The sequence below is a fragment of the Cajanus cajan genome, chromosome 8, assembly GCF_000230855.2.
Source record: "Cajanus cajan strain Asha chromosome 8, NIPB_CcT2T_4, whole genome shotgun sequence".
NCBI classification, from domain to species: domain Eukaryota; kingdom Viridiplantae; phylum Streptophyta; class Magnoliopsida; order Fabales; family Fabaceae; genus Cajanus; species Cajanus cajan.
In genome coordinates this window covers 2443959-2468577 of record NC_138524.1, presented here as the reverse complement: position 1 = coordinate 2468577, position 24619 = coordinate 2443959, and the positions used below count along the sequence as shown (strand labels likewise).

At 31.2% G+C, this 24619-nt stretch overlaps 3 protein-coding genes across 3 annotated transcripts; 2 read left to right on the top strand and 1 right to left on the bottom strand.

The window, feature by feature from the left end:
• The first annotated feature begins 33 nt into the window (after positions 1–33).
• CAO (chloroplast signal recognition particle component (CAO)) lies at positions 34–1436 on the top strand. Its single transcript, XM_020359199.3, has one exon. It carries the CDS (start codon positions 124–126, stop codon positions 1324–1326), a length of 1203 nt encoding a protein of 400 aa, XP_020214788.1. The 5' UTR covers positions 34–123; the 3' UTR covers positions 1327–1436.
• A 10433-nt stretch (positions 1437–11869) lies between these two features.
• Positions 11870–14603, top strand: LOC109798739 (uncharacterized). The gene is made up of 3 exons (XM_020359118.3): positions 11870–12520; positions 12651–12836; positions 13526–14603. The coding sequence occupies exons 1-3, from the start codon at positions 12056–12058 to the stop codon at positions 13811–13813; spliced, it is 939 nt and encodes a 312-aa protein (XP_020214707.1). The 5' UTR covers positions 11870–12055; the 3' UTR covers positions 13814–14603.
• A 2696-nt stretch (positions 14604–17299) lies between these two features.
• LOC109798354 (lysine histidine transporter-like 8) lies at positions 17300–20637 on the bottom strand. The gene is made up of 5 exons (XM_020358585.3): positions 20174–20637; positions 19249–19382; positions 18419–18864; positions 18106–18237; positions 17300–18013 (listed from the first exon to the last, which is right to left on the bottom strand). Exons 1-5 carry the CDS (start codon positions 20464–20466, stop codon positions 17525–17527), a joined length of 1494 nt encoding a protein of 497 aa, XP_020214174.1. The 5' UTR covers positions 20467–20637; the 3' UTR covers positions 17300–17524.
• Positions 20638–24619: the final 3982 nt, after the last annotated feature.

Sequence of the window (24619 nt, the reverse complement as noted above, 5' to 3'; positions counted from 1 at the left end):
AAAAAAAAAAAAAAAGTGCGTGGAGTTAGGAGGTTAGCGTTTGGTTGCATCCAATCGCAGGCAGGAAATGGATATGGTTCCTTATCCTGTAACCCAATTTCAGTCCGCCACTGTCACTGCCACATGTTCGTTAATGAACAAACACAAACACCACTTCAACCACTTCACACAAGCTCAAGCATAACCAGATTATTATTAATGGAAGCTATATTCCTCACCAAACCAGCTTCTCACCTCAAAACCAAACACTCCCCCAACCCCAAACACCTCTTCCCTTCCAAACATAAATCAATTCTCCCCCTCCGCCGCACCCGCACCCGCACCCGCACCAACTTCCCCGCCGCAATCCAAAACCAACAACAGCAAGAGGCGCCAAAACCCACCGAAGATGAGTCCTACGGAGAAGTCAAAGGCCTCATCGCCAGCAGAGCCGTCGACGCCGCCGCCATGGAGTACCTCATCGAGTGGAAAGACGGCCACGCGCCCTCCTGGCTCCCCGCCGAATTCATAGCCAAAGACGTCGTCGCCGAGTACGAGACTCCCTGGTGGACCGCCGCCAAGAAAGCCGACGACTCCGCGTTAAGAAAAATCCTCGACTCCGCCGACGGCCGCGACGTCGACGCCGTAGACGCCGACGGCCGCACGGCGCTCCTATTCGTCGCCGGCCTCGGCTCGGAGCCCTGCGTGAAGCTGCTGGCGGAGGCCGGCGCGAATCTGGACCACCGCGACCGGAGCGGCGGGCTCGCGGCGCTGCACATGGCGGCGGGGTACGTGCGGCCGGGCGTGGCGAAGGTGCTTCTGGATCTCGGCGCGGATCCTGAGGTGGCGGACGAGCGCGGGAGGACGGCGCTGGATCTGGCGCGGGAGATTCTGAAGGCGACGCCGAGGGGAAATCCGATGCAGTTCGGGCGTAGGATAGGGTTGGAGGGCGTGATTAGGGTTTTGGAAGGAGCGGTGTTCGAGTACGCGGAGGTGCAGGAGATTGTGGAGCGCAGAGGGAAGGGTGAGAATTTGGAGTACTTGGTGCGGTGGAAGGACGGTGGTGCCAATGAGTGGGTGAAGGCAAAGTTTGTGGCGGAGGATTTGGTCAGAGACTACGAGGCTGGCCTCGAATACGCCGTCGCTCAGGCGGTTATAGGTCGTAGAGTCGGGGATGAAGGCACGCCCGAGTTTTTGGTTAAATGGGCCGATTTGGATGAGCCCACCTGGGAGCCTCAAGAGAATGTGGACCCTGAGCTTGTCAAAGCTTTCGAGGAGAGTACTAACCAGGCCCAGCCCAGTATTAATGGGCCTGCTGTCGTCGTTTCAAATCAGGATAGCGCCTGATTTTTATCCTTTATTTGGACTTGTAACGGCTTGCTGTTGCAAAGGATTGTTTTGTACCAAAGCAAGACACGGACAAGAAAAATCTAATTAAATCTCATCCAAATTTTCCCCGTGTTTTTGCATCTTATTTTATTACTATTGTTACAGATATTATAAAATCATTAAGGTATAATGACACTGAAGCTGGATAATATTTATAACTGATAAAATGAATAACATTTATAATATAAGTATAATAATGTAATGGCTAACGATTCACCAATGAAAATGGATCACATTGTAATATAGGTAGATGCGTATGATCATAATCCAGCAATAGACTCCTATAAGTGTGAAATAATATTATTGAAAGGTCTCACAAGAAAACAGAGTTACATATCTTTCAACAACTAAAGATGTATGATTTATTTTTTATTTGCTCGTATCTATTTTAATATATAGGTCTAATAATTATGTTTGTAAGTTTTTTTTTGTTTTTGTTTTTTTTTTTTTAATTTTGCATCCGTATTTTAAGGTCTCTATTTATATAAATTTGACTATATCAGGGGATTATTTTTGCCAAAAATCAAACTTATATTATTTGTCCTTGAGTTCAATACATTAATTATTTGTGTTTAATTATTTGATTTTGTACGGATTATTTGGCTTTATTAATGTAATTAAAACAAATATACAAGTCAATTTTGGAAATATAACAGAGAATGGAATGAATTAAAATTTTGAGTGAAAAAACTAATAAAAATAGTTTTATGATGCACGTCTAGTATCTAAAAGAATTTTAATTAAATACACGTATCACTGAATATGTGATGAAAATATTTAGTTGAGAGATAAGTTAAATCACTAATTGAGTGTTACTGTCATATAAAATTAGGTTGATATTAAATTAGCTAGGTTGTGAAATAAAACTTTTGTAATCTAAGGGGGTGTATTGGTTTAGGATTTCGTAAGATTTTAAAAAACTTTTTTTGAGTAAAAAAGTCCATTGGTATTCAATCAAGATTTTATGTCACTTAAATACAATCAAGTGGTATTCAATCTGGATTTTCAAGATTTTTTAAAGAGTCCATTAAAATCCACTGGTATTCATTTGAGATTTTTTACAACTTAAAAACAATCCATTGGTATTCAAAAATATAAGGATTTTAAAGGATTGTTGTGTGACAAGGATTTTGAAGGACTTTCTAGTGTTATCTATAAATACCAGATTCATAAAACAATCCCATCCAAACCCATCGGATTTTGAAGGATTATTTGAAGTGATTTTTCAAGTGTTTCAAGAATTTTCAAGTGAGTTTTTCATTTTTTTTTCTATGCTCATGTCTTCTCCATTTTTTCTCTACTAATAATACTACATTATTGTTCATTGCTCATATATAATATTGTAGTACTGTTCTCATCCCATTCCCTTATTTTGTGAAACTCTGATATGTAAATGATAGTATTATTGACTTGCTCTATTTTTCTGTTCGTTCTCTTTAATTGACTTGCTTTATTTATTCTATGCAGTTGAATTTGTTCTTTTATATAACACAAAAAAATGCTTGAAATTTCAAATTTTAAGTGACAATTTTTTTTATAACACACGTCAATAAAAGAAAAAGGTGAAAGATGAAATTGATGTCATAATCTCTACAATATATATATATATATATATATATATATATATATATATATATAAGATGAATTTGTTAGGGTTTCTGTGAGTAGAATGAGATGAAAATGGATTTGAGTTGGGGAAAGAACCCTCTCAACATAAAAACTGCAAACTCTCTCCTTCCCTTGAATTTGTTACTTTTATCCCTCATCCTTTTATGACTCAACAATTATTTTATTTTTTTTACTATGAATTTTTCTTTTTTATTTTTATATTGTGAAATTAAGATTTTTTTATATTTTAAAAAAAGAAAATTAACATAAGACATTGCAGTATTTAATTTTTACGGTTTAGGATTTATGCCTACATTAGCTTATTTTTTAAAAAGAAAATATTGTTAAAATATTTGTTAGAATAATTTATTTATAAATATCGTTAAAAATTATTATATAATATATAACTAAAATAATATATATATATATATATATATATATTCTCTATATCTAAATACTTTCGTTTATATAAAAAAAAATTATATATCTAAATATTTTCTCAGTATCGAATATACTAATTTCTTTTTTATATAAAAAATTATCTTATGTTTCTATATTTCTGTTTTTACATATTTTTTTTTATAATGACTGAGGTATTTGATCTATTTAGATAGCCAAGATATATTCGATCTTGTATGATTGGTATGCTTCTAAAAACAATAATATAATATAATTTTATTGATTTTGTCTCTTATCCATAATTATTTATATAACTAGTTTTCAACATATATTGTTTTAGTAATTCAAATGGGAGATTCACAAGGAAATAATAAAGAAAAAGGAAAAGAGAAAGAAAACTATGAAGCTTGGACCAAGGAGGATTCCGATGAATTGATAGTGGATGCTATAAAAAGAGGATAGGATATTATGGAGAATTATCATTATTATTTATCTAGACATTATTTTTTTTAATATTATTTTTGTCTTTGACTCTTTTGAAATTTGAATGTATGAATTTTTTTTTAAATCTTATCAAATGTCAAAACTCCACAAAATCCCATAGAATCCATTAAAATCCTGATTTAAAAGTCTTGCATAATCCATTAAAATCCTGATTTTAAATCTTATAGAATCCTGCAAAATCTTAAAAGTCATGAAAATCCTGCAAAGTATTTTAAAATCCGTAGGATTTTTTTTAACTAAAAAAGTCCTTTAAAATCCTAATCCAATACACCCCCCTAAAATTTGAAGTCGAGAATCGCTTAGCCCACTTTATTAATTGTGTATTTGTGTGTATTAGTTTTTTGTTTTCTTTCTTTCTTTTCTAAAATTAATGGTAATTTTTTTATTGAGAAAAATAGAAAACAAATTAAGGTCTAACAAAATGAATCTTGTTTAACCAGTTAATTTGTGCATTGATTTCCCTCTCTTAAGGTGTGCTAAAAGGAAACTTATCAAGATTGTCTATCAATAGATTTGATTATGTTGATGAAAGCTGCATAGGTATACCCAAAAAAAAATAACCTTGTTTGATTAAATTGTATACTATTAAAAAATCAGTTTTACAAATGATCCTTTTAAAGTCAACATCCCAAGTTACTCATAAAGCATGATAGACAGTCAAAGGCTTTGCATGCATATTAGTAATAACACCATAATTACTAGAAAAATTTGAGAGTCAATTACCACATAAATTCTTAATAAGGTCCCAAAATCTTGATATGTCAGGATTTCTTATGTTGCTACCATCCACATAGAAATTAGTGAAAGGTTTCTATGAAATATGCCTTTGATTTGGAATGGTATGTGGCGTATTGGATAAATAAAGTACTTCATCCATTAATATTATTTGATTAGTACTTTACCAAACACATTATACTTGATCACTAAAGATCTCTTCGTTGTGTCCTTTCCAAATACGCCAACATGAACAAGCAAACAAAATAGCATGTTGATCTTGAAATTGAGTCATGAACCAATTTTCCTCATCCATAGAATAGAAATCTAACAAATTATTCAGGCCAATAGAGGCCCAAATTTGCTCAACATGAGCACAATTTCTAAGAAAATTAATGATGTTTTCCTCTTCCATGCCACATGAAACGAAAAAGACAAAAAGAAATGTATTGCTTAAAGCGAAAGAAGTTAGTAGGAAGACTGTTTTGAAGAATAAGCCATATGTAATACTTTATATTTTTAGGGAGATTTAGCTTGTAGACCTAGCTCCACCTCCAGCTCCCTATGATGGTTGAATGAATGGTAGACTCTTAAATTAACAAGTCATAGGCAGATTTTACATTATAAGTATATGAATGGGAATGAATAAGGGTGTGTTTGAGAAAAAGTTACGTTTAATATAACTTATTTTTAATCAAATAAGATATAAGAGTTACTTTTCCGTTTGATGTATTGAAATATGTGAAAGTTCGTTGAATGAATTTCAAACAATAAATCAAACACACACTAAGTAATTTAACAAATTATAGTTAGATTGTTCAAAAAAATTTGTTGCATAATATAAATAGGAATTTTTAAACAAATAGAATCCCACCAACTTCTGTCTTCTGTATGCAATTGCAAGTTACTAATGTGAACATAGTCAAGATATTCACATATTGGTCCCTCATATAGCCAATGAGAGAAAAGAATAAAGAAATGTGACCTTTGCCTACACAATATTTAAAAACATGCTTGAGATAATGAAAAACTTTCATTAAAGATCTCCACGTGAATGAATCTCATTGTTTCATATGGGCATTTAGCAAATTGCGTCTGAGACAATGTTTGTCTACTAAAATTTGAACCCATAGTTTATTTGGTTCATGAAAAATTGACCATATACGCTTTCTCAAAAGTGCCACATTCGAGGCATGTAATGTACGAACATCAAGACCACCCTTTCTCTTCGACTGAGTTATTTTTTTCATTAATCCACCCAATGGATAGATGGACTGTCTCAAATGAAGTCACGTACAATTTTATCAATCTTCCCATAGATGTCATCCGGAATCCACATTAATACTGTGTTGAGTTGGTTGTTTGAATAATTTTCATTTCTAGATATTTCTTATTTGTGGCCTTTCTAAAATTTTACTGTTGTTTTAGTATTATTGACATGGAAAGTTAACATTTATTAGTATGAAGCATGGTTATATATATCGGAGAGTACAGTTTTATCACAAATCACATGGTTTAATTATGTTGGCTTCATTATATATACCATTAATAAAAGAGATTGTTTGATTTAGTGTCTATTTTTCTCCTTTTCATTTTATTCTCAATAACTACAAATAACTTTTAATCATACAAATTATCAGAAAATAATAATAATTATTTTAAATAAAAATACGTACAGTTTTTTTTATTAGTATAAAATAACGAGAAATTGAAATAAATGTAAAACAAATAATACAAGCAAGGAAGATAAAGTGAAAGAATGACCCATATATTATTTGCGACAAAAGGTGGTACCACTGAATGTCAAGGAAATTTTTTAGGGTACCGGAGTAAGACGTGAGATGTTTAATTTCGATATAAAAAAGGCACCAAGAAAATAAATTTAATGCATGAGTGATAAAAACTTTCATGTTATAAAATAAACAGTGTTATTTCACCTGAAATAGTTGCTTGCAAAAGTCACGGATTTTATTTGACCAATTAAGTGTGAATAATTGTCCACAAATGAGATAAAGTAAGAGTTAGTAAACAATGAATTTGTTTTATTTTAAATTTGTACATAGTTGACTAATTAGGTGGGAACAACCGTACAAAGGTGTTATGGAGAAGGAATTAATAACCAATAAAGTTGTTATGTTTTAAATTCGTAAGCTCCTTGCAATTTGCTTGTACTAACTGCTTTAGTCAAAAACTGGTAGAATTTCACCTTACACAGAAAAAAAAGTTGAGCAAACCTTCAATTGAAAGAGTAGCTTAATGAAGGATGACCTTGTCATTAGAGATAACACAAGATGAGAAAAGTGAATATTGATTATTGTGAATGGTTTTAGAAATGAATGATGAATTTGAAGAATAGGCTACCTAGCAACATTATTGAGATTTCCATTATGACATGGGTCCAATATTTACATTCCTAATATCTCAGCCTACTGATAGAAATTTTTTTTCTTGAGCATTCAAGTATACGGTTTTCCATCGCTTGCTCACTGTGCCTGAGTGACAACATCATGTCAACTTCCATTGCTATCTATCCAAGTATATTAATGGACACTAAAAGATACAAATTTTTTTAAGATTATTATAATTTTTCAAAAATGGTTATTACTAGGATTTTGAAAGTAAATACATTTGTATACTACTGTTTTTTTTCCCAAAAAGTTAGTTACAATTAACGTTATATATATTTTGTACCAAGCTAATCATTTAATACCTAAGTTTTTAGCAATGAAAGATCAAACATTTTGAGTACGTGTACTGATAAAATTATATATATATATATATATATTTATTTATTTATAGAGAGAGATATATATATGGGTGGATTTAACTCAAAAGAAAAACAGTTTATTGATGATGTTTATTTCATATTTCTTGGAAATAAACCAATTAAATTCATTAATGTTATTTATATATATATATATATAATTATATTGATAAAAAGATAAAATTAAATTATTCACCTATATATTAAATATGAAGATAACTATTTTACATGAGAATATTTTTAAGGATTAAATTTAAAAAAATTATTTTTAAGTACTTTTTTATAAGAAAAGTTTAAGAATTCTTGTGTCATCTTATCTATTTCACTTTGCACCAATCATATAAACTCATAAAATTTAATAATTTATTAATAATTAAGAAATGTGTCACATTATAAAATGTTTTTTTTTACAAATATTAAATATAATTTATTATTATAAGATATATTTATACAAATATAAAACTAGTATAATTTATGTATTTATTTATATACATAATTTATTATAAGTTTATTTATATAGAATAAATATTTAGTCTATACAAGATAATAGTTTTCATATGTACTATTTATTTTCATAAATTATCATAAAAATCAAAAAATACTATAAAAAAACATTTTCATTCTCATGAGTCATAATTCATCTAACTTGTGTTGTATCTTATGTCAGAAATATTCTCTTGTCTTTATTTGCTCTGTAAATTGTGTCGTGAACCGTGTTAACTAAGATTTTTAGCCTTAATTATTTTTTAATTCACCCTTTTAAGAAAAATATATATTTTAAATATGTTTAATTAGTACTATTTGTAGTTTTTTCAATAAAGCTTTACTCTCACATAAAAGTGTAGAAATAAAGTGATTTTTTTATATATATTTTCAAGATTCTCTTACATTCGAATTTCCCCCCTTCAACATGATATTTTTTGCCTTTCTATGTTACTTTAAAAAAATAGTAAAATATCTTCTTATATTCTTAAAATATAAATGTTACCTAAAGTTCTTGAAATTGATTCCATTGAATAAGAAGTTGTCTATTTAGATCTTAATATCTTTAAAAGATTTAAATATATTATTAGTTTCTTAAATTTAAAATAAATATAACTTTTATTTCTTAAATTTAAATAATTATTTTTAGTTTCTATAATTTTATAAAATATTGTTTTAGTTTTTATACTCAAATTTTATTAAAAAGTTTGATAAATATAGTTCCATAAAATCTATATACTAGTATTTTTATTAGTAAAAAAATCATATCAAACTTATATAACTATTTTAAGTTGTCACTTTTAGATTTATTATTATTAATCTAAGAGAATAAAATAATATTTTAAAAAATTATAAAACTGAAAATAACTTTAAATTTATGGAATAAAAACAAATTTAAAGACTAAAAATATATTTAAATTTTTTTAAATAATAGATAGTCACCGAGTTTAATTGTCAATCAATTTAACTTTTAGAGTTAATATTATTTGTGTCTTAACATTATCAAATTAGTCACTTTAATAGGTAAAACCAATTATCAATATAATCTTTAAGTTTAATGTAGATATAAATCAATTTACATTAAAAAAATTGACTTATAATGATAAATAAAAAAATCACCACTAAAAATTAAAATTTTGTAAATAAATATCTATTTTATATTTATACATTAACTCACATTATTTATTTATTATGTTAGTTATTTATATAACAACAACTTTTTAGATTTTAATTGCAACAAACAATAATAAGAATATGTAGTTGAATTCTACCTACATTAAATGCTTATAAAAGAAAGTAATTTTTTTTTTATCACGATTATGGTGTATGTAAGAAGACAATATCCGTAGAAATGAGTCATTTTTCATATAATGTCATCTTATTAGTATGAGGAACTAATTTGTGAAATGCATATCATAAGGGTCTAAAATAACTTATACTTACCAAAGTTAGCCATTGAGTTCACGAGCCAGAAATAAGTTACCAATCTGGATGTTTACAATTTATATGATGTTTTCACATTTGACATGTTTAGAAAATTGAGAAAGAATAAATCTCGTTGGAAAAGAAAAAAAAAAGTGATTAAAATGGTAAAATAAGGTAATGTGAAAGTAAAAGTGGCATGAATTTGTTTGTTTTGGATGCATACATATTCCGGGAGTGAAGGGATTTGACAGGTCATTGAGAAATTTATGTGGTGTTGCCCACATTGCTATGCTCCTTCTCTTCCCAGCTAACATTCGCTTCAACTAGTTCATGTTTGATAGAAACCTTTGAACCACAAAAAGCGTGCCATTCTGGTAACTTAAGCCCTTGGATTTTTATTTCAACTAAATCTATAGGCCCAACCATCCAAACCATTCAAAATCTACACAACCCAAAACGATCTTGTGGAGCCATTTTAATTATTATATATGTAAAAAAAAGAGAGTTAATTACACGTATGATAATATTTAAAGAATAAAAAGTAGTACTTGTATAAGTATTGTAGTTGTTAACATTCCTCTTCATAGAAAGCGCGTCTCACCAAATGCTCCTCCAATTCCAACACACCATTGCCGGCGCAAAACCGTAAGCCATGACTTAGACTTGTGCTATTTAATCTATGGAAACTTCAAGAGTCCACAACATTCCATTCATGCCCCTCATCAATTCAACCACATTGCAAAAATCACCATAAAAATATGGAAAGGGTAAAAGGAGACATATTAGCGTGTTTGGTGCTTCCATAGCAACGGATCAATGCAAAAGTAGCGTAAACTGTGACATATTAGAACCAACAACCTCCGAAACAGTTTAGATAACCTAAGTTTGGGGGTATGTTTATGAAAAAAGTTACGTTCAAACATTTAATCAAACAGGACAAAACAGTTACTTCCACGGTTCCACCCCTTGACCATGTCTTTGGAGAAAATTGTTAAGAAAAGGCCAAATTTATTTTGACAATTTATACGCATCGACAAATTTGTGCATAAAAAATAAAAAAAACAACTGTAAGCCACCAGGAATAAAACAAAAACTCATGGAGAAGGCAACCATCTGCTTTTAGTACAAAAATTAAGACACACAAATATGGTAACCTTTCTACTTTCTAGCCCGGCGCGTGTTCCCTTTCTCCGATAGTAAAAATTGAGAGTAACTTCTGACTTTAAAATAAAAATAAAAATATGTTGAAAATTTCTCGATTTTCAAAAATATTGTGTACATGAATCATATGTTTGGTCATGATGAGTTTTGCCAAAAGTGCTCTTTCCGAAATGGTTCAATATATTGGTGTAAAGAATTTTATAAAGTTAATCATTCATAATGTCTTTTAGATTAATCTTTACACTACTGTGGAAAAGTTTTATACTGTGAATTAGTAACATAAAATAAAAATCTTAAAATAACCTTCACCATAATTAACGTAAAAGTCAATAAATATAATTAATATATATATATATATATATATGAATATGATAATTTGCTATTGAAATACAATGTAACATATTTATTTATTAACTTAAAAATAATATTATTCATTTAATTCAAATTAGCTAGATTTGTTTTAAGTTATCATACTATTGGTGCAAAATTTTCATAATGATTAATCTTTGTAAAAAATTTAGTTGATTATTTTTAGTGAAGTTTCTTTTTCTAATCATAATCTTTTCCATGCATAGTAATCTCAAATTCAAAATTTTACTTATAGAATTTGAATTTGGATAAACTAATATCAACAAATTATTTATAGCAAGAATTTAATTGGAATGTATTAAAATAAAAATATATTTTTAAATTAATTACTTAATGTTGTATCATTATAAAAAAAAATTGCATGTAATGACACATTATTGTTACTAAAAAATATGCTTATGTAAACTATAGACACATTATATGTTGATATATTGTTAAAAAATGTAGATATAATTTATAATAATACATAATATATATTGTTAAATTTCATTCAAAATCAGCATTGAAATTTTGTATCGGTATATATCAAATAAATTTATGACTATATATATATATATATTGTATTTATAGAAATACTTTTTATATGTTTTACATGTAATATTTTTTAATATTAAGTTACCTTATTTAAAATGAATCATTAATATTAATTTATTTCCTTTAATATTTGTTGAAATTGTTTCATAAATATCAAAGATATTTATTTCATATTTAAATGTTAAATAAAAAGCATTATTGTCTCTCTACAATATTTTGTATCTGATTGATAAAATATTACTTGTTAAATGATAGTTTAAAATTAATTTACATTTTGTTCTAATTATAAATCATTATACCACGCATGATATGTTTAATTTGACAAATTTTTTACGAGTTTAATATGAAGCCAACATAAATCACAACATGTATAATATTTGGAAAAATACATAATGATTTGTAACGAGATGACGGGTGAAGAAGGATGAGAGTGTGAATGCATGGTATTTGAACTCTGATGAAGAGAAACGGTAGGAATTTGTGGTAAAAAAGAAATAGAGTGTAAGCCGGTTTGGGCATAGTCAAAGAGAATAATTAAATTATTTGTAAAAAGAGAATAGAGTTGTATGGAATTGCATTAAATGGAAGATCCGTGCAGTGTATAAAAAGTTATTGGATTGAATATTAGTAATAAATTAATAGCGAAACGGTAAGTGGCATTGGCATAGTTGTATTTTGTTTAATAGCGTGTGTGTGTGTGTGTGAGTGTGTGAGAGAAGAAGGAAAATGGGAGGAAGAATGCACAGGAAATCGGACTCGGAGGTGACGAGCAACAGCATGGAGCAGTCGTCGTCGCCGCCGCGTTCTCCGCCGCCGCGGCCACTGTACTACGTGCAGAGCCCTTCGAACCACGACGTGGAGAAAATGTCGTACGGTTCAAGCCCCATGGGTTCCCCGCACCACCACTTCCACTACTACACCTCTTCCCCCATCCACCACTCTCGCGAGTCCTCCACCTCCCTCAAGAACCCTCGCCACTTCTCCTCCTCCTGGAAGAAGCTCCACCCCCACCCCCACCACGACGCGGCCGCCGCTGCCGACGAGGACGAGGAGGACGACCTCCTCCAGCAGTCCTCCCGCAACCTCCGCCTGTACTTGTGCTTCTTTCTGCTCTTCGTGATGCTCTTCACGCTCTTCTCCGTCATCCTCTGGGGCGCCAGCAAGGGCTACAAGCCACGTGTCACTGTGAAGGTAACCCTAACCCTAACAAGTAGCAACTCCTCCCGAGTCCCAAGTCCCACCCATCGTTTAATTAATTAATTTATGATTTATGATTTATGATTGATATTTGACATTTGACATTTTTGAGTTGAGAGGACAGAGCATTGTGTTGGAGAATTTGAATGTACAGTCAGGGAACGATGGAAGTGGGGTTCCAACGGACATGTTGTCATTGAACTCAACGGTCAGAATTGTGTACAGGAATCCTGCAACTTTCTTCGGCGTTCACGTCACTTGTACCCCTCTTCTTCTCTCCTATTACCAGCTTGCACTAGCTTCTGCTCAGGTACCTCTACCTACTTTTCTATTTCTTAATATCTTAATTTAACCAAGGCATTGGAGTTGGCTACGTCTTGCCCCAAAGCCAAGCCAAAGGGTCGCCTCGCCTCGCCTGCATGAATTCATGAAATATGAATCTGATCACTGGGCACTGGGCACTGGGCACTGCGCCTGCGTGTGGGGACAATCGTCCCTTCACTTTCGTTGGCCTCTGTGTTAAGGCTGCTCTTCCTAGTCGGAGGGAGAGGGACCCACTAAGCTACTTTTTTCATTCATTTTCATTTTTCATCAATGCACACCACACACACTCAGACACCGTCACGTGACTTTCCCACATATTATTGCATTGCTGCCAATTACGATTACACTTCTCCTCGATACTCGATAATCGATACCCACACACGCTTCACTGCTACTTGTTGGGATTTATTTTCCCTCATCAAATGGAATTTTAACTTGTTTCATTTTTAGTCAAGCTAGACCTTTGAATTTATGGGTTCACGCTCACGCTAATTATATATATTTGTTACTTTATTTAATCAGAATAAAATGGAATAGCTACTAGTATGAGAATGATTTATTTTCACTGTATGTCTTCTAAAGTGAATAGCTGCTAGATGTGTTGTTAGATATTTCGGGACAAGGACATTCTCCATTGTGCAACCATTTTATTAATTTTTGCATTGGGTAACACAGGTGCACAAGTTTTATCAGTCGAGGAAAAGTCAGAGGAAGTTGGCGGTAGTGGTGTTAGGACACCAGGTTCCGCTCTATGGTGGGGTGTCTGTTCTGGGGAACACGAAAGAGCACTTGAACAATGTTGCATTGCCACTCAACCTGACGTTTGTAGTGAGATCGAGGGCTTTCATCTTGGGAAGATTGGTTAAGTCTAAATTCTATCGAAGAATCAGATGTTCTGTCACTTTGCATGGCAACAAACTTGGAAAACATCTTAATTTGACAGATTCATGTGTCTACAAATGATGTATATCATAAATGGTTCGGACAAACTTTGGGTTTTCACGCATGAAAATACAGATGGTACATTTTTGGCTCCTTATTTTTATATTTTTGTTGCCCGTCGTCTAGCATAACAAACTTTTCCATTGGATTCTCTTTGGTACTAGGGCCTCATTGCAAGGTCTCCGTAAATACCTGAACCCAAACTTACTTTAATGTAATGTAAACTCTCTTTATCTTTAGCTCCTATGTCCCTATATTTCCAATTTCATCCACCCGAATGTCTCGCACATTTTTTTTTATTTAAATCTCATCACAAAAGTGGGTTGCGATAGGGGATATTCTTTAAAATGATCACAAAAGTATAATAAAATAGTGATATTGCAATTTTCATAGGATAGTTCACGCCAGTAGGTTGTTATTAATAGCATGGTGCATCACAACGACATCTGTATATTTTCTTTCCCTTGTAAATTGTAAGTCGTTCGGAGATAACGTACTAGTATGTTTGAAAAATAATTTGTTTGAGATTCGTGGGCATATTAAAGTTGTTCTTAGTTTACTAATTTGAGGTGAATTGGATGCACCCAATGTGAAAGAACAAAGATTATCCACCCGATGATACTAATTAATAGTTTCGTTCAGGTTAAAGTCCTGATCTTTTTTGTAATGATTAAAGTCCTGTACATTTACTTGTTTTTATTTAGGAGTGTAAGATAACAAACAATACCTTGGTGCACTATAAAAAAATATTAGTGTTAAAATTTACTAATATATTCCCTTTTTTTTTTTTTTTTTTTTTTTTTTTTTTTTTTTTTTTAAGTGAGTGTATGATAACAAATCTCACAAACATTTGGGAGCTTACTCCCCCAGTTGTCTTTTAGTAGTTAGTTTTTTTAGAAGAACATATTTAGCAAGTTACATCTCGGTGGAATTCAAAAAATTTGTATTTATAATTTACTAGCTAACTTCTAAAAAATAAGTGGGTGTTAGTTAACGTGTGTGCAAGTTCTTAAAATATCTTTAAAATAAATGGGTTTTCTTTGGTACAAAATTTAGTTTTAATTTAAAATTGACATTTTATTTTAGAGTTTAATAGTCATACATTGATAGTGTAAAATAGTGTAACAGTGTCAATCAATCAAAAGTTACTATTGAAATGATTATTTATTTATTATAAAAGTTAATAATTTATTATAAATGATGATTTTTATTTACATAATAATATATAATTATTTTACACCGTGAGTTAATCATCTACTTTCTCTTGTATTAACTTATTTAACTTTTTTAAGGGTCGAGATCAATATATTAAACTTCAACTGTCTTTCTAACACTAATGATTTATGTGGGCTTTTGTCGACATTATAATTTGGGCCACCCCTTTGTATTTGAAACATGCGGGCTTTAATATTTTTATAACTAGCCTCATGATATATAAACCTCCTTTATATACACCTTCTTCTTTTCACACATTTTTTTTCTTTTTTAATTTTTATATGCTACCAAAATAGGTAGGGTGAAGGAAAGGTAAAGGGGTGCATGTAAAAATTGAAAAAAAAAAAAAGAAAAAAGAAGAATGATGTGTGAAAAAAAGTACTAAATTATATGTTGTGGATGTAAAATTAAAAAAAATTTACATTTTTTTAAAAATTTAATTATTTTTATAAAAAGAATGTGTACTTATAGAAAAAAGGAGGTGTATATATCATGAACCTTATAACTAACTATGTTATCCAATTTTCAAATACAGAGCAGCCCGTTTATTAAAAAAAAAAAAAAAAGCTAACGAGGAACACAAAGCTTTAGGATGTGTTTGACTACTGTTTTGAAAAAAAGTTCTTAGTTCTTGAAATTTTTAAAAAGTTAATTACCCTATTAGTTCTTATAAATTTATAAAATTTGCTTTTTAGTTATAATAATTAAAAAAATTATATTTTAGTCTCTTTTCGTTTATTTTTAGTTCTCATATTTTTATAATTTTCCATTTTAAGCCCTATAACAATAAAATATAAAGATTAGATGAAAACAAAAATAATATATATAGAGAATAAAATATAACATTTTTAACTTTAGAGACCAAAATGTGAATTTTATAAAATTATAGGGACTAAAAGATTAATTAAACTTTTTAAAAAAATAAAGAAACTTGTTTCTTTAAGTTATTTTATAAAACTCTTCTAAATTGCTACTCTTTTATAGTTCCTAAAACCATAAAAATAGAAAACAGCTTAAACTTGTTCTCGTTTTCAGATTCGCATTTTAATTTTGAAAACTAGGACACAGAGAAGTTGGAATTTTCATTAATGCATATTTTGAATAAACCAAAAAAACTTGACACGAATTCATTAGAAAAAAAAAAGTTAATCATCCATACACTGCCAGTAAATTTTTTTTTACACCAGTAACTAATCATATATTTTAAATTATTTTATTTTACTTTAATTTAATTAAATAAGCAAGTGACATGGTATTGTTAAAAGATATGATTAGTTGTCAGTGTAAAAATTTTACACTGATAATATATGAGTGATTAACTCTTAAAAAAAAACAAACCTAAAAACATGACACTGCAAGTATTTTCTCTACACCTCCACTAGTCGTATTTGACAACTCCTTCTCTATTGCCGATGCAAAACTTTGTATAGTACGTTTGGTTTGGTGAATAGATATAATTAAGAAGGTTAACAACCTATTCTTTAACCTGTTTTTTATTTGTTAAAATGTATTGAAAATTATAAAATTATAGATAAATAAAATCATTATTTAGAATGCAAGTGACAAGTGTTGCAACAGATTCGTAATTTTCAATAAATTTGAATAAAATGAGTGTTTAACTTATTTTGCCACTAGTGTAAAAAAAATTTATTGCCATTTAATAAAATATAATAAAAGCCTTTTATCGTAATTTCATTATTTAAATCGATAAAGTAGTTAATATTAATTTTAAAATTGGTTGGGAAGATCTATAATTGTGTAATATACTTTCATATCTGTGACATACTATGCTTTCCCATTGAAGTGAGATCATAATAATTCTATTTTCATTTTGCGATTGAGCTGGATGTTATAACAGTAATACTGTCATATCATTAGTATTTGATTCTAAAAAAAAAAAAAAAAAAAAAAAAACTCGTTGTCGCATTATTGTATATAAAAAAGTTAGTCAATATTCTTATCTCGCATGTTTTGTATCTCTTTTAATTGTAAGTTCTAGAATTATTCATGTCCCACACCTAAAGGAAAACGCGAAGAAGGAGATATAAAAGCACACCAAAAATTAAAAAAAGAAAAAGTAATAGAATCGAAGAAAATAAATAAATAGCACCAAAAGTAGTGTATGAAAGTTCTCGCAGCCCCCCTTCCGGAATGCATGCGCATAGGCACCAGGGAAAAGTTGAAAGAGGATTGAGACAAGTGCATGAAATTCACCACATCTATAACAAGTTGGGAAGAAAATATTGTGAAAAAAAGACAAATAGAAATTTGCGTTGCAATGGGAAGAAAAAGTTATGTTTGGGTAAAAGTTGGTTCATAGTCGATTTCATTAATAATAGATGAAAACTTGACAATCTAAATAACAGCATTGGCAGAGCAGCTGAAGGCTTGGTACATTTACATTTTCAAAAATGATTTTGTGTATATCTAATCTAATCTAATCTAATATAATCGGAGATTAGTTAAATACAGGGGATAAGGTGAGTCGCATAGGCAGAAATTTGGTGATGAATGGCATTATTTTGGTTTGAAGAAATTAGCATGTAGGCCTTTGACAACTAGAGTCCTTATAGCTGCAGCCACCAAGAGAGCACTGAGAAGCATCCCTAAGGTGCCAAGTGCAACGTTGAAGCACCAAACAAGACTTGTTTTTCGTGGCTTCTTGAGGGCTAACCATATGAAACAAGGGTATGCATATGTGACTGGCACCAGAGTCATCCCTCCTATCAGTGCTGCTAGGCTTGGCAGAAATGGGAACGTGACTGCTATAAAAAATGTCAACCCCCCAAAGAATATGCGTAAGCATGTTCTCACCAATCCTGAACATTTCTCATTCTTTATGCTCGTGTATCTTAGTTCCAGGTTGTCAAATACGGGCATCGCGTAGATTTGGTAGCTGCTCAAACAGTGTATTATTACCAGCACGTATATTGCACCCATTGAGAATTTTGTTATTTGCCTCTTGTGGAGTTGTGGCAACGAAGTTAACAATCCTCCTTCATCAATCTGCAATGAATGAAAGGGAAAAAATCGTCTTTAATTAATAATACTGATCAATTTATAGGTTATTGTTTGAAATAAATAATAATTGTGCTTGCCTGGTTTCCATAGGCCCAGAATCCAGCAATTGCCAGAGGAAACACGCACATGCTAATTAGTGCATAGGACACTGTCACACCTCTGCGCATTGCTACTTTGGAACTTTGTTCCAAATTTGAAGGCAGCGTTCCCTGCAAAATCAACATCCAAAAAACACATGTTTTTATTTTTGGGTACATAATTAAGTTAGTATCATTTAATTTGCGGCATAGTCATACAATACAAGTGTTACCTTTTTTTTTTAAATTTTTAATTTTTGGTGGAAAAAGAATCTGAATTAAATAAACATGATGATGCAACGTGAATACTTGCCTGTATCTCGAGCAAAAGATTATGACCTCTGAAAGCTAGCACAATGATTCCAATGGCATTAAGAACATGAGTGATGTTAGGGAGTGGGGTGGAGTGATGGGACAGTGAGGATCCATAAGATACGTTGTTGGGCCTACCCTTCTTAACAGAGAGGACCCAAAAGAGGGTGCAATAAGTGATGGAGGTAACGGCCCCTACGAGAGAAACCATGGCCATTGAGTTGAGGTTGGGCAATTGTGCAATGAGAATGGCCACACAAGTGAACACCAAGAACCACTCCACCCCCGTGAGAGAGTGGCCATTACACGTGTCCCCGTCATCGTTGTGGCAAAGTGTCTTGAATAAGAGTTTCATGGTCCCACCACCGGTGATGATAAGCACGACGCATGTGCCTCCTGAAAGGTACATCACCGGGAATAATGCTGCCACCTTTCCTAACCTTTTACCTTCATACGTAACAAAACACAATTTAGTCACTCTGAGCCTTTCCTTTTTCACCCACCCACCCCCACGTCACAAAATCAAAATCAAATCAACGTGCCTTTAAATTAACATTATTTCTTATCTTTTCCCAATGTTGAAAAGCTTGTCTCAGGTATTAAATAATACAACCAACCAATCTTGACATTTATATTTAAAAAAATTATTCCCATCTGTATCCATATACAGTAAATCTAACGGGAACCGATGGGATATAGCGCCAATCATAGTAGAGCATATCTCAAGTGTATATGCATATATAATATAGTAAAAGATAATGCAATGCATAAGCTTAATTTTATTGTGGGTGTTTATTGGTGGAGATGAAGTTGGAATTAATTTGTCCTTACCGAAGGCAGCCATGGCAAGGAAGAGGTATCTGCTGTGACGAATTCCAGGGACGCATTCGTGAAGTTGAACAAGAAGAAATGTGGCATATAGCTGCCAAACGAATGCTACTGTCAAACATACTGTACCCCAACCCCTGAAAGTCATTCAAATTATTCAGTAATCAGTATATTATGATTGATTATTGTTTCTACTTGACTTTTCATGATTGCATGTATGCGGATGATTCACGTAATTGTTTATCTGGTAGAGAATGTTAGTTAGCTGAGTTTTGAAAAAGGACTTGACTTTGGGTGCAGGTGAATCATGCATGCATGGGTCGCCTTCCTTAATTATATTAGTGAGACTTTGAATCCAACATGTTACGGGAGTTCAAACTTCAGAGTCGAAACTTCGGACCTGGTTGGTTTGAATTTTCAACAAAATAATATAATGTCTAAAAATCAAGGGAAAGGTAGGTCGAAATATTAATTGTGGAAAACAAATCTGTATAGAAAGTCCTGTTCCTTGACATATGCAGTTGACAAATGCGTGCACAACTAAACATCAATTAATTGAATTAGAAGGAAATTAAGGTTCATTCATTTGGGGCTCCTAATTAAACTGCAATGAATCCGATCCATCTTAAATATAATTTATTATTGGATACGAGTATATTCTTTTTTCCTCTTTGTGGTGGATTACAAATATTTTATATTGGATGCAAATGATGTAATTATTATAAATGATAAAACTCATAGACTTGAACTTGTTATCACTTGTTAAGATTGAATAATATATTTTTAGTTAAGTAAGTTTAAAAAATAATTGATAGGAGGGCATCTATTTGAGTTAAAAGAGAGTGAGTGATTCGATGTAACTAAATATGGTGCCATGTTCCATATTACATATTAAAAGTTGGAACACGTGAATGTGCAAGGTACGTACCAACCAAGAGTGGAGAAGGCAACGGGAAGCATGAGAGCTTGGAATCCAATGTTAGAATTAAGAAGATGGAAAGCTGCAAAAAAGGCATTCCCGTTTCTGGATTCAGTGATAGGAAGCCAGGCATCTTTGGGATGTTGGTTCTGGGGGTGCAGTTCCGAAATGGGTGAACAAGTGTGATCATTGGGATCAATGTGGATCAAAAGAGGAGAAAGTGGGGGTTTGAAGGTGGCATCGGAGTAGTTCAACAGAGCTATTTCTGATCTGAAATAATTTGCTTCTGCCACTTCTCCCATATTTGGAGATGTGAAGGACCAAATTCACCTGCAAATGGGTTCCTTTATATTTTGGCAATTAAAACACACTTTATTGCAACAAATTGAACCTTCCTTTCCAATCTACCAAAAGAGTAGAAACTAAGCCAAGGTGTTTCCACGCTTTACTTTGAAAAGGCACGAAGGAAGAAGAAGAAACCATGAACCCTTTTATACACCACACTCAATGATTTTAGTCCAAACGCGTGGATTCCATCACTAATGACATCACCTTGCTGATCTCACCACCTGATGCATTCAACACGGAGCTTCCATATACGATGGACCAGCAAAAAGAGACTGCACTTTAGTGTTATTTATTTATTTTTATGTAGTGCACTCTAGGATATTTTTTTGTTGTAACAATGGTGAGTGGGTTTTAAAAACATATTATTAGAAAAGATTGTTTAAAATAAATTACGCTTTTAAAGTTGTTTAACAGGTGATGTTTGGTCGGTTAAAGCACCACCTGCAGTTTGTCATTTTTTTTTTTTTTGTATTTATATGAATATGGTGTTAGAGTTCAATGTCACGTTATAATTGAAAGTTATTGGAATCAATAATGATATTATTTAAATCATTATTGGCTCCTGTATTTTTCATATTATTGTTAGATATAAAGTTAGAGTTACACAAAAAAGAAAATGTTATAATAACTTACAACAATTTCATCATTTTTAATTTTTTTTTTATGTTGTAGCAGATTATAGCAACAATGGCTTTAAATATTTAAATATTAGTATCTTTACTCAAACAATATTTATTCACTATAGTAAATTATTTATTATTTTATGATTTTAAAATAAAATTTTATTAAAATAATATTTATTCATTATAATAGTTTATTTATTATTTAATATTTTTAAATAAAATTTAATGAATTTATTGGAGTAATAATATATGGGTTCATTATAGTCGACATTTTTGGAAAATACAAATCTTAGATAGGTGGAATGATTTTTATATGATTTTATCTTGGCATAAAAAGAAAAAAAAAGATGGGTGTAAATATGAAAGGTTTCATTTTCATGGTCCGTTACGTGAGAAGTTACCAAACAAGTTCGATGTTGAATTCCATCATGGCTGCTAGGTTAAACAAATAAAAATTAGGGTTTAGGAAAAACGAAGACTTTTCCTGAATTAATGGATCTTGGTCATGGTCAGCCACGTCAATGTTCTTTTTATTTTTTTTATTTTTTATTCTGTCAAAGTTTCTTCATGACGTTAACAGCGTAAAACTAGACCAAGACTCACTCAAGTATAGATGGTGGTTACAAAAGTGTTGGAAATATTCTTTTTTCTCCTAGACACTATGCCTTTCGAGATTGAAAAAGTTAAAACTCATCTTTTTTATCATATGAGAAAGATTACTTATATTAATCTATATGATACATAACTATTAATAATTATAAAACTAATTTCAAAATATGGGTCACTGCATCTCGATCTAATACTCTTAAATTTTATTTTTTTCAATATTAAAATTACATGTGTATAAAGGACAAATTAGAATAAGTTTAATTTTGTCTTTACTAAATCTAAAAAATTGGTTAAATTATTTATTTAGACTTGATTAAGATCCAAAATACATAGAATAAGATATAGTAAATGTACGGGTAGGGATGTTTAGCCACCTTCTTATCGGTCGCCGAAAGGCCGAATCAGGTGGCCGATTGCCAATCGGTTACCTGGTTCGACTCATCCCTATTAGTTATCGTTAATAAACCATCAAAGGTTAATTAGCTGATTAAGAAGTATTACCTAGCACGGTAAGTTTTTACAGGGCCCATAAGGTCCAGGGCCCACGAATGTCAGTACACTACAAAAAAATCAAGTTTTAGCTACCACCAAAATCGGTCGCTATTTACCTAAATTCAGTCGCTATTACATTCAGCGACCGAAATAGCGACCGAAAAATTCCGTCGCTAAAACCCTGGTCGCTATTTCAAATAGCGACCGAAATTTTTTCCGTCGCAATTTAGCGACCGAAAAATCAGTCGCTAGACAATAAAAATCCGTCGCTAACATTTTGGTCTCCTAACTTCTAGAGACCAATTTTGCGACCGAATTTTTTGGTAGCAATTTCCGTCGCTATTTTTTGTATTTATTTAATAAAAACATTTTATGAATCAGTCGCTAATTCGATCGCTAAAAAATTGATGTAGCTACTGATAAAATCGGTCGCTATTTCGGTCGCTAATAAATGAATAAAATCGGTCGCTATTTCGGTCGCTAAAAACTGATTTAGCTACGGATAAAATCGGTCGCTATTTCGGTCGCTAAAAAACTGATGTAGCTACGGATCAAATCGGTCGCTATTTCGGTCGCTAAAACGGTTCTAAAAATCTGGAAAACTTGGAGTAAACAAAAACTTCAAATTCGTCCAGTTCTTCGAAATCCTCAGATCAGAAAACCTCTCTAACATTTGTTACGATCGACTAAATCTACATTAGAACGGAATAAACTTTAAATCATATGTTAATTTCACTGGATTTTAGTTCTTCTTGTTGTATCTGGTGAAGCGAGAAGATTCCTGCGCAAGCTTCTCGAAGATATCGTTGATGAAGCTGTTCATGATTCCTGCTTCAGCACCTTGAAGATGTAGATCTTGTAGGTCTCCACGCTCTTCTTCGACCGCTTCTTCTTCTTGTCGGCGCCGCCTTCCTTCGGAATCTTCTTCTCCGCTCGCGGCTTCTTCTCCACCGGAGCCTTCTCCGCTGGCTTCTTGTCTGCTCCCTTTGCCATTGCTGGAATTTCGCTTGAAGGTTGTATGAGACAATGGAGAGGTTGTGGATTTTGTGATGAGAGGGATTTGGTGTGTGTTCTTGTATATATAGGTTGTTTCGCTAGGATTTGATTGGTTGGGAGGGGTAGGATGCAGATCGCTGACGTGGACCGTTGGATCTTTTTGGACGGAGGGGATTTGTTTTTGCATTTTTTTTTGTTTTCCCTCGCAGGCGCGGGATTGCGAAATTTAAAAGATCCAAAAGTCGCGAGTGAGAATCCGATTTAGTTGTTTCTTGCGTAATCTTTTTTTTTAATGTTTTCTTTGTAATTTAACCTTTGTAATTCTAAACTCATTTACACTCCATATAATTAAGTCAAGAAATATCTTTTTTATGCTTGCATTCATTATAACTAAATATCTTTTTAGTTTGTGTAATATTTAACCTAAATATTCATTATATATAATGTATAACTAATATAATAAATTATATATACAAATCAATTTCATATTTGAATACATAAATTATATTTAAAATTTGTATAAATAGATATTTTTAGACATATAAATTTTTAAATTTATAATGAATAATTTCTTATTATAGTATAAAATTATTTTCATTTGATGATAATTTATTTTAAAATATTAAAATCTAGTTCATAAATAATTATGACAAGTAGAAATCAAATTAAATAGGAAGTTAAAAGATTTCTTATAAATTTTTCCCTGTTGAAAAAAAAAAATACTCCTAATATACATAATTTTAAGTGTAATAATATCACATAATTTGGTTGAATTATTAAATTTATATTATATAAAAAAAATACAAAAAGTAAGATTTAGTGTAAATTTTTAAATTTATACTTAATATCAAAATATTCTAACTTATTTATTTACAATATATATATAATTGATAATATATTTTCTTTTGAAAACGATTTTATCTATATTTAATTATGATTATATTAATTTGATATTATACTATTTGTTTTTTTATGAATTCAATCATCAAATAAATATTATATTTGATTAAAAAAAGAGAATATTATATTAACATAAGTAAAGATAAGAATTTTCAAGAATATAAAGAGAGAAAAATTAGCTCCCAATATAAATAGAAAAATGATAATTAGCTAAAAATCTTACATCATTTTGATGACACACTGACCAATAAAATTTAGTGTAATAGAGGAACAATATTGACAGCAAACAAAATTTGGTATTTGTTGAACCGGTAATTTTTTTAATTCTATTTCGGTCGCTAAAACACTGATGTAGCTACGAATAAAATCGGTCACTAAAACACTGATGTTTCACGGAACCAGATTTGATCTTTCATTTTTCTTTTATAATCAAATTTGATTATGATATGAATTGATACGTGATTTTTTTGCCTTTAATTTATTTTGT